This window comes from Plasmodium gaboni, chromosome 13 (assembly GCF_001602025.1).
Source record: "Plasmodium gaboni strain SY75 chromosome 13, whole genome shotgun sequence".
NCBI lineage: Eukaryota > Apicomplexa > Aconoidasida > Haemosporida > Plasmodiidae > Plasmodium > Plasmodium gaboni.
Window position 1 is genome coordinate 1,281,137 of NC_031493.1, and position 11,616 is coordinate 1,292,752.

At 18.5% G+C, this 11,616-nt stretch overlaps 3 protein-coding genes across 3 annotated transcripts; all 3 read left to right on the forward strand.

Annotated features, from left to right (window-relative positions):
- Positions 1 to 561: 561 nt before the first annotated feature.
- On the forward strand, positions 562 to 4,149 carry PGSY75_1337200 (1-deoxy-D-xylulose 5-phosphate synthase; the record flags this gene model as incomplete). Its single annotated transcript, XM_018787419.1, has 1 exon — positions 562 to 4,149. One exon carries the CDS (start codon positions 562 to 564, stop codon positions 4,147 to 4,149), a length of 3,588 nt encoding a protein of 1,195 aa, XP_018640161.1.
- A 1,420-nt stretch (positions 4,150 to 5,569) lies between these two features.
- Positions 5,570 to 8,447, forward strand: PGSY75_1337300 (putative exoribonuclease; the record flags this gene model as incomplete). The annotated part of the gene is made up of 2 exons (XM_018787420.1): positions 5,570 to 7,384; positions 7,581 to 8,447. The coding sequence occupies 2 exons, from the start codon at positions 5,570 to 5,572 to the stop codon at positions 8,445 to 8,447; spliced, it is 2,682 nt and encodes an 893-aa protein (XP_018640162.1).
- Positions 8,448 to 9,375: 928 nt separating this feature from the next.
- On the forward strand, positions 9,376 to 11,259 carry PGSY75_1337400 (hypothetical protein; the record flags this gene model as incomplete). Its single annotated transcript, XM_018787421.1, has 3 exons — positions 9,376 to 10,429; positions 10,594 to 10,791; positions 10,880 to 11,259. The coding sequence occupies 3 exons, from the start codon at positions 9,376 to 9,378 to the stop codon at positions 11,257 to 11,259; spliced, it is 1,632 nt and encodes a 543-aa protein (XP_018640163.1).
- Positions 11,260 to 11,616: the final 357 nt, after the last annotated feature.

The window sequence follows — 11,616 nt, forward strand, 5'->3', positions numbered from 1 at the left end:
CATAAGAGAAATATATATATATAATAAAACATATATCTTTTATTATTATTATTATTATTATTATTTTTTTTTTTGTTTTTGTTTTTATTGTATTTTTTAATAACTATTCATATATTAGGATTGTTATCCTATATAATAAAAATATATACATATATATATGTATTATATACATTAGTAAACATAATAAACTTAATAATTTTAATATATTCTTAATATTTACATTTTTTATATTATACTTATTAATGATGATCATAAATATAGTTATCATAATATTTTATATCTTTATATATAAATGTAAAATATAATATATATATATATATATATTATTATTATTTTGTAAATTATTTAAATTTTTTTTTCTTTTTTATATAAAATGAATATTTGTTAATTCTACTTATACATAATATAAAAAAAAAAAAAAAAAAAAAAAAAAAAGTAATATACATATAATATATATATATATATATATATTTTTCCATATCTATCATTTATGAATAATTAAACACTAAAGTTACTGTCCGTTTTTGCTCGATGTACCCCTTTTCGTTTCAACTATTATCAATGATTTTTAATTATGTGTTTTTTAAGAACTTTGTACTAGTTGTTCTATACATTGTCCTTATAATATATATTAACTTAAATGGAGTGAATAATAAGAATCAAATAAAAAAAGAAAAAATTTATATAAAGAAATTCAATAGGTTGTCAAACAAAAATTCGTTATGCAGTTCAAAAAACAAAATAGCATGCTTTTTTAATATCTCAAATGATGATAATAAAAATACGATATATAACTATAATATAAATGTTAAAAATGATGATATTAATCCATTATTTAAAAATAATTATAGTAATAAATTGTATATGGATAAGAGGAAAAATATTAATAATGTAATTAGTAGTAATAAAATATCTGAATCCATTTCAAATATTTGTAATACAAATCAAAACGAAAATAAAAAAAAAAGAAATAAACAAAGATGTTTAACTCAATGTCACACTTATAATTTGTCACATGAGCAGAACAAACGAGCTGATGATAATAATAGTAATAATAAAAAGAATTTTAATTTATTATTTATAAATTATTTTAATTTGAAAGGAATGAAAAATTCTCTTCTAAATAAAGACAATTTCTTTTATTGTAGAGAAAAAAAATTGTCTTTTCTACATAAGGCATATAAAAAAAAAAATTGCACGTATCAAAATTATAGTTTAAAAAGAAAATCTAATCGAGATTCTAATAAATTGTTTTCAGAAGAATTTGATAATTATACAAATAATAATTCTTTATATGAATCGGAAAAAATAGAATATATTACTCTAAATAATAATAATAATAATAATGATAATAATAATGATAATAGTTCTAATAGCTTAGGTGACAGATCCAATCGTTATTATGATAATGATGGTGGTGATAATAATAATCCCAGTGATAATAATAATGACAAATATGATATAGGAAAATATTTCAAACAAATCAATACCTTTATTAATATTGATGAATATAAATCGATATATGGTGATGAAATATATAAAGAAATATATGAACTATATGTAGAAAGAAATATTCCTAAATATTATGAACAAAAATATTTTTCAGAAAGTATTAAAAAGAGTGTCCTATTTGATATAGATAAATATAATGATACTGAATTTGAAGAAGCTATAAAAGAAGAATTTATAAATAATGGTGTTTATATTAATAATATAGATAATACATATTATAAAAAAGAAAATATTTTAATAATGAAAAAGATATTACATTATTTTCCATTATTAAAATTAATTAATAATCCATCAGATTTGAAAAAGTTAAAAAAACAATATTTACCCTTATTAGCACATGAACTAAAAATATTTTTATTTTTTATTGTAAATATAACAGGAGGTCATTTTTCATCTGTTTTAAGCTCTTTAGAAATTCAATTATTATTATTGTATATTTTTAATCAACCATATGATAATGTTATATATGATATAGGACATCAAGCATATGTACATAAGATATTAACTGGAAGAAAATTATTATTTCTATCATTAAGAAATAAAAAAGGTATTAGTGGTTTCCTAAACATTTTTGAAAGTATTTATGATAAATTTGGGGCTGGTCATAGTTCCACCTCATTAAGTGCTATACAAGGATATTATGAAGCCGAATGGCAAGTAAAGAATAAAGAAAAATATGGAAATGGAGATATAGAAATGAATGATAATACAAATGTTACCAACAATGAACAAAGCATATATCAAAAAGGTATACACAATAATTATAGTAATAATAATATAAATATTTCAGAAGTGGTAGGAACAGAAAATATGAATTTACCAAATATAAGAAATGAGAACCATAATGTAGATAATGTACACATTGCTATCATAGGAGATGGTGGTCTAACAGGTGGAATGGCATTAGAAGCTTTAAATTATATTTCATTTTTGAATTCTAAAATTTTAATCATTTATAATGATAACGGACAAGTTTCTTTACCAACTAATGCTGTAAGTATATCAGGAAATAGACCTATAGGATCCATATCAGATCATTTACATAATTTTGTTTCTAATATAGAAGCAAATGCAGGTGATAACAAATTATCGAAGAATACAAAACAGAACAACCTTTTTGAAAATTTGAATTATGATTATATTGGTGTTGTAAATGGTAATAATACAGAAGAGCTCTTTAAAGTATTAAATAATATAAAACAAAATAAATTAAGTAGAGCTACAGTTCTTCATGTACGTACAAAAAAATCTAATGATTTTATAAATTCAAAGAGTCCTATAACTATATTGCACTCTATAAAGAAAAATGAGATTTTCTCTTTTGATCCAGCTATATTAAATGGAAATGTTCATAAGGAGAACAAGGTGGAAGCTGAGAAAAATGTATCTTCCTCTATAAAGTATGATATAAATAATAAGAATAATAATAATAGTGAAATTATAAAATATGAAGATATGTTTTCAAAAGAAACGTTCACAGATATATATACAAATGAAATGTTAAAATATTTAAAGAAAGATACAAATATAATATTTCTATCTCCTGCTATGTTAGGAGGATCAGGATTGCTTAAAATAAGTGAGCGTTATCCAAATAATGTATATGATGTAGGTATAGCTGAACAACATGCGGTAACCTTCGCAGCAGCTATGGCAATGAATAAGAAATTAAAAATACAATTATGTATATATTCAACCTTTTTACAAAGAGCATATGATCAAATAATACATGATCTTAATTTACAAAATATACCTTTAAAGGTTATAATTGGAAGAAGTGGATTAGTAGGAGAAGACGGGGCAACACATCAAGGTATATATGATTTATCCTATCTTGGAACACTTAACAATGCATATATAATATCTCCAAGTAATCAAGTTGATTTGAAAAGAGCTCTGAGATTCGCTTATTTAGATAAAGACCATTCTGTGTATATACGTATACCTAGAATGAACACATTAAGTGATAAGTATATGAAAGGATATTTAAACATTCACATGGACAAGGAGAATAAAAATGTGGATGTAAATGTAGATGTAAATGTAGATATAAATGTAGATGTAAATGTAGATATAAATGATGATGTAGATAAACATAATGAAGAATATTATATCGATGATGATAATTTTATAAAATCGTTTATTGGGAAATCTCGAATTATTAAAATGGATAATGAAAATAATAATACAAATGAATATTATTCAAGCACAGGATATACAAACAAAAAAAAAGTTTGTATCTTTAACATGGGTAGTATGCTTTTTAATGTAATTAATGCTATAAAAGAAATAGAAAAAGAACAACAAATTTCAGATAATTATTCTTTTTCAATTGTTGATATGATATTTTTAAATCCTTTAGATAAAAATATTATAGATCATGTAATAAAACAAAATAAACATCAATATTTAATTACTTATGAAGATAATACTATAGGTGGTTTTTCTACACATTTCAATAATTATTTAATAGAAAATAATTATATAACAAAACATAATTTATATATTCATAATATTTATTTACCTAATGAGCCAATTGAGCATGCATCTTTTAAAGATCAACAAGAAGTTGTCAGAATGGATAAAGATAGTCTTGTCAATAGAATTAAAAATTTTCTTAAAAATAATCCTACATGATATAAGAAGAAATATATCTTTCTAAAAATAATTTTATTTTTATACTTTAATGTGTACAAAAAAATATATATGTAAATATATTTTTTTTTTTTTTTTTTATGTACGCTCTTTTTTTTTAAATTGTTATATATATAATATGTCTTATGGCTATATAATAATGTTATTTATTTATTTATTTATTTGTAAATGAATATTTCATTATATATACATTTATCTTTTTATAATATTTCATAAAATTTTCAAAACATATATATTATTTTTTGTCGACATATATTATATATATATATATATATTTATGTATATATTTTTTTTTTATTTAATAATTTTTATATTTTATGTTCATTTTTGTTTCCCTTCCACTTCATGTGAATAAATGAATTAAACTTATTTGTACCTAGTTATTTATATTTAATTTTTCATTTTCAAAATTATCTTTACCATAATATTTATAAGTTATATTCTATATAATATCATATATGTATAGAAATTACAGTGACAAATGTTTTTGTAAACATTTTTTTGTTTTGTAATTTTTTTCATATTTATTAATGATTTATTGGGGTAAATAAAACATAACTGTATATAAATATATAATATGTATTATTTAAAATAATGTAATATAAAATATGATTTTATTCTTCCCTTTATTAAATTTTACATGTACAAAATATATAATATATATTATATATTTATTTTATACTTTAATAAAATTATTTATTTCCTTATATTTATAAAAAATATAATATTTAATATATATATATATATATATATATATATATATATTATATGTACAAAATAAATATTTATATAATATATATAATAATATAGTCAGTTATAAATTTTTTTTTTTTTTTCTTTTTTTTGTAACTTTCACTTCAGAATTTGTAAACGTATATAAAATATTATATATATATTTATTATATTTTAAGCCTATTTTTATAGGTTTTAATTTTTTAAAATAAAAGATAAGCTCTTTAACATATTTTAAATTCTAACAATTGTGAAAATATATATATTATATCCATATATATATATGAATATATTTACATTTAATTTATATTATATTCTTTTCTTTCTTTTATTATTTATATCGTTATAATTTATTCATTTATTATTAATTTGTTTAATATATAATTATATTTCTTAATTTTTTTAATATTTTCAAAAGATGTTACTTTCTACAGAACAGTTAATAATGTGAACTTTAATTTTATATTATCCACATTATATTTTTTGACGAATTAAAAAAAAAAAAATAATAATAATAATAATAATAATAATAATAAACATTAACAAATAATATGATAATATATTATATATATATCATATAAATAAAGATAAATACAAATATATATATATATATATATATATATATATAATTTTTTTTTGTTTATTATTATTTTTTTGTTCTTTTGAAAATATGAGGAACAAACGAAAAAAGAATGGTAAGAATAAACATAAGGGGAAGAAAAAAAATGACAGATTGGGAAAGATTAAACGTAAAAAAATAGTAGATATAAAAGAAGAGAAAGAAAAAGATAATGAGAAGAGATTAGAAGTGTCCTTTTATGGATACCGGAATATATATTTAAAAGATATTCATAATTTTATAATAAATTTAAGGCTTGGGAAATATATATTTAAAAATGAATTATTTGATATAAAGAATAATGAATGTTTAAATAATTTAATTATGGTTATAATACCAAATTTATCAAATTATTGTGTAAAAGATATATCAACAGATAATGTATTTAATAAATTACAAAGAAATAATAATTTCAGAAAAATACATACAGAAAATTGTTTGAAAAAATATTATAATAATATTATATTAAAAGCATTAAGTGTTTCTGTTTTAAAACAGAGGAAAAAAAATTACACACAAAATATATTTAATTTAAATAAATATTTATTAACTAAAGAACAAATGCTTTTAAATAAATATCCTACAGAAAATATGGATGAATATATAAATATGAATAATATAGAATATATTAAAAATGACAAAAATATACATGATATAAAATTGTATTTAACCGAAACGATGAATTCAATAAATGTTCTTCATATGAATAATGATTGTTCAGTTAAGGAATATAATAAAAAAAATAAAATAAATAAATCACAGCTAGTTAATAATACAAATGATAATCAATATAGTTTCAGTAATGTAGAATATAATAATGAAAATTATATTAATAATGAGAATATAGAAAATGAAGAAAATAATTTTGAAAAGCAAAATATTTTTACCCAAGAACATATTCAATTATATGCAGATATTTTGGAAAAATTAATAAAAGCATCACAAAATATAAAAAAAAATGATAACAGTGAAATTGCAAATGGTAATATATCTAATATGGAATCGTCAACAAAACATATATCATCAGAAAATATAAATAATGAAAATGATAAAAATGATAAAAATGATAAAAATGATGAAATGAACACACAAAAAAATGAAAAAAATGAAAAAAATGAACACACCATACAGACTATACAGACTATACAGACTGTACAGACTGAACAATATGGTGATAGTATGAATCATTTAAATTTGGGTAATATAGTAAGTCACAAAATAAATGAAATGTATAATGAAAATAGAAATGTGGATGAGCCGATAAAAATAAATGGTTATAATGATGATCATCATAATAATGATATATCATTTTGTGATGAAAATATGGATAAATCTAATGATATAAATAACTCGTGTGATGAAGATAATTTAATTGAAGAAAATAATTATGGAGAATTCGATTTAGATAATATATATAGTATAGATTGTGAAATGTGTGAAACAACAAATCATCAAAGAGAATTAACCAAAATTACAGTAGTTGATGCTTATATGAATATTATATATGATTCTTATGTTATTCCAGATAATAAAATTACAAATTATTTAACTTTATATTCTGGTATTAATGAAAGTACATTAGAAAATGTAACTACCAAATTAAAAGATGTACAAGAACATTTAAAAAAATTTATTAATAAAAAATCTATACTAATAGGACATTCTTTAGAAAATGATTTACATGCTCTTAAAATAGCTCATAATTATGTTATTGACACATCCATTATATATAGTAATTCGGGTTACTATCCGAAGCCATCTTTGTTTCAACTTTCAAAGAAACACTTGAATATTATTATGAAGAGAGAAAATGGGCATAATTCAATAGACGACGCAAAAATTAGTATGTTCCTGGCACTAAAAAAGGTAAAAAAAAAAAAAAATAAATAAAATAAAATAAAACAAAACAAAACATATATATATGTATGTTTATATATATATATATTTATATATTTATGTTATTTTTTTTCCATTCATCCTTTTTATGGATACATAATTTCCACCCACATTGCATGCAGTTCCATCTATATATATTTTATTTTTTTATTTTTTATTTTTATAGATGAGCGAATTTGATAGCAATGAATTTTCCACATTCTATGAAGCACTCCCCACATTTCTCAACAAAGATAATTTCGTTCAAGTAAAAAACTCCATTCTTTGTGAAGAAGATATAAGTTATAAATACGAAAAATCTTTGTGTATATTTGATTCAAAAAATAAATATATAGAAGAAAGAATACCAAAAATATTTTTGAAGAATTCTTTTTATTGTGTTTGTGAAAATGATGATGAGTGCTCAGAAAATTTAATAATGAATATAAAAAATGAAAACAAATTAAAAAATTATATTTTAATTTTACGTGATTATGAAAATTTATGTAATGATAAAATATTTAATTGTATTCAGAATGTACATAATTCAAATTTTAAAATAGAAGATAGTGAAAAAATATTTGAAGTACCATCTCGTGTAGAAACAAATGAAGTACTTAAAAAAATAAGTGCAAATATAGAAAAAATATATAATAATATGTTAAAAAATGACGTTTTAATACTTTTATCTTTTAATAATAATTATTTAGCTGAAGAAAAAGTAAAAGAAACCTTTTTCTTAGCAAAAGATATTTTCTATTCTAATATTGATATGGAAGAAAAGTTGAATAATATAAAAGATAAAATTAATTCTCTTCAAAAAATTATTAATAAAAAAAAAAATAACAATGAAGTTATTAATTATTCATTTTATGAATTCCAAGATTTATTACTTAATTATGATAAATTTGTTCTTAATTATTTAAATGAAAATAAAAATAATGACAAAAACATTTATATTATAAATTCTTTGACAAATCTAAAAAATATTCTCAATATTAATTCGAAGAAGAAGGAGTTCAACGGATGGTTCTCCTTACTATTAAAAAATTGAAAGAAAAAAAAAAAAAAAAAAAAAAAAAAAAAAAAAAAATATACATGTTTATATATATATATATATATATATATATATAAATTTATTTATTTATATTGGATACCCTTTTGATATGCTCAAAATTTTACACACAAACTTTTAAACAAGTATAAAACAACACTTCATTAGAAATATATCCAATCATACATTTATGTTATGCAAAAAAACTTACATATTTTTTAATTCAAATTTTTTAAATATTATTTGAAATAATTCATTATATATGTCTTATTTGTATATATTTTTTTTTTTTTTTCTCATATATATATATATTATATATGCCCTGTGACTTGATTTTTTTCTACGTTTCTTTCATTCGTTTATTATAATAATAAACAAAACTGAAAAGTTATATTTATTTAAATATTTTTAAGTAGAATAATTTAAAGGGAAAAAATATATTTATATATTTTTTATATATTAATTAAAATGAAAGAATACATAAGTATTTTTTATTTAATGTAATATATATATATATAAAATAATTTGTGGATCTACTAATATATATATATATATATATATATATATATATATATATTATTTATATGGATGATATATATATTATGCCAAAGTATTATTAACTGAGCATGATATATATATATATATATATATATTTTTTTTTTTTTTTTTTTTTTTTTTTTTAAGATGTTATAATTTCATTACTATATATAAATTTTTTATTTTTTATATAAACTATGCATAAATAATTTGTAATGGCAATTATCATACGAGCATACAAATGTTCACGTATTGAAAAAAGAAAAAAAGCGTAGAACAAAATATTTTTACATAACTTTTTTTATTTTATTTTATTTCATTTTATTTTATTTTATTTTTTTCAAATGATGATAAATTTTAATAGAAAAAAAAATATAAATAAATAATAATAATGGATGAAAATGTTAAGTACGCAAATTTCTTGAGAAGTAAAATAGTGAAATATTTTAATTTGAAAAACGACGAATTAGATATAAATTATATCATATCTATATTAAATTGTAAATCTTATGATTTATATGATTCTATTTTTTTATTGAATGAATCTTTTTACGAACAAAATAAAAACACAAAGTGTTCTTCTTTAAATAACGTAAAAAAATTTACTCAAGATTTAGTAAATAGCAAAAAGAAATTTTTTAATTCAAGTGATGCAAATTTAGATAGTCCTGAGAGAAATTTTTTTTTAAGTAATAGTAATGAGAGTAAAACAATAAGCACATCTTTTCAAGATGTATTTGAAAATGATAAAAAAATTAATTTAACAGTTACTACAAATCAAAATAATATATCATCTAATATAAAAAAAAATGAAATAAAAAAAAACCAAAATGAACATTTCACAAATGATTTTAAACAAGTATTTTTTGAATCAAAAAGAAGAAATAATGATGAAAAAAACAAAAAAATATTGGATGATAATAATAAACATATAAACAAAAATGAATATAATGATGAGATAAAAAATAATATAAATCAAAAAAATCAAACATCTGAACACAAATCTAATGATAACAAAAGAGAAGATAATTATTTTTCCTTTTTTAATATAAAAGAAAATAACTACTCCTTAAAACAAGCTATAAATTTTATAGAAAATGAAAATAATGTTGTAAAATATAATAATGAGCAAAATGTAAAAGAAAAAAAAAAAAAAAATCTACAAATATGTATATGTAATGGACAAAATCATAAAATATATGCAAATTGTCTATTTTGTGGAAAAATATATTGTACTAAAATTAAATATAAAAATTGTATCTTTTGTGAAAACCAATTATATGAATCATATATAATAAATAATTTATTTTTACCATCAAACCAAAATAATAACACAAATAATAATAATAATAATAATACGAAGAAATTAATATCATCTGTCAAAAGTTCAAATAATTTTTTATACAAATATTATTTTAATACAAATAATAGTTACTTAAAAAAAGGTGAGAATATATATCAAATATTTCAAATTATTATTTATAACTATAAATCATTGTTCATACGAATATATAAATAAATAAATAAATATATATATATATATATATATATATATATATATGTTAACATATTTTTTCCTTTTTTTTTTTTTTTTTTTTTTTCTTGTCAGCCTTCGAACTGAGAGATAAAATGTTAAGGAACTCAATTAATGAAGAACAAACAAAAGTTATCGATGACAGTATTGATTGGTTTGAGGATGATATTAAAAATGAATTTAATAATCAGTCTATACATTTTTCTCATTATGATGATGAAATAAAAAATGAAATCATTAATAAATATCATGAAATATTTGGAAAGAGATTTAGTAATATACCTCACTGCATGATTTTATATATACACACATATACATATATATATACATATATATATGTTCTTTTTCTTTTGTTTTATAGATGAGATTAATATTGATATCGACCTTGTAAATATGAAGATTACTGAGAATAAAGATTTTTTAAAAATTAAAGAATTTAATGATTATTTAAACGAAAAGGAAAAGGAATATCAAGCTTATGTGGAACTTAAAAAACAACAAGACATAAATTTTAATAATGCTCGTAATTATTTGACTACTAAAGAAAAGAAAAATTTAAGTTACATTAATGACCTCAAAAAAATATTTTTTAAAGAAAATACTGTAAAAAATGATACAAAAATATATAATGTTGAACAATCGTATAAATGTGATAAGCCAACAAATTATAAGAATAACAAAAAGTATAAATGTAATGTTATAAGTTTTGTAGATGAAGAACATGAAGACACACCCAATTAATATATATACATATATATATATATATATATATATATATATATATATATATGTATGTTTTATATAGTTTTATTTTTTTTTTATTTTTTTTTTTTTTTTTAAATACCGTAATGTATGTTTATATTTATATTTTTTTTTATAAATACAAAGTATAAAAAAAAGTTTAATTATCAAAAATAAAAGAAAAGAATATACACTGGGAATAATTCCATAGTTGTTAACTGCTATAATTATCTCACATAATAATTGTGCATGTATATAAATATATATATATATATATATATATTTTTTACTTCTGAATAATTTGTTATATTATATTTTTTGTATAAAGGTGTATAAACAAAAATGAATAAATATATA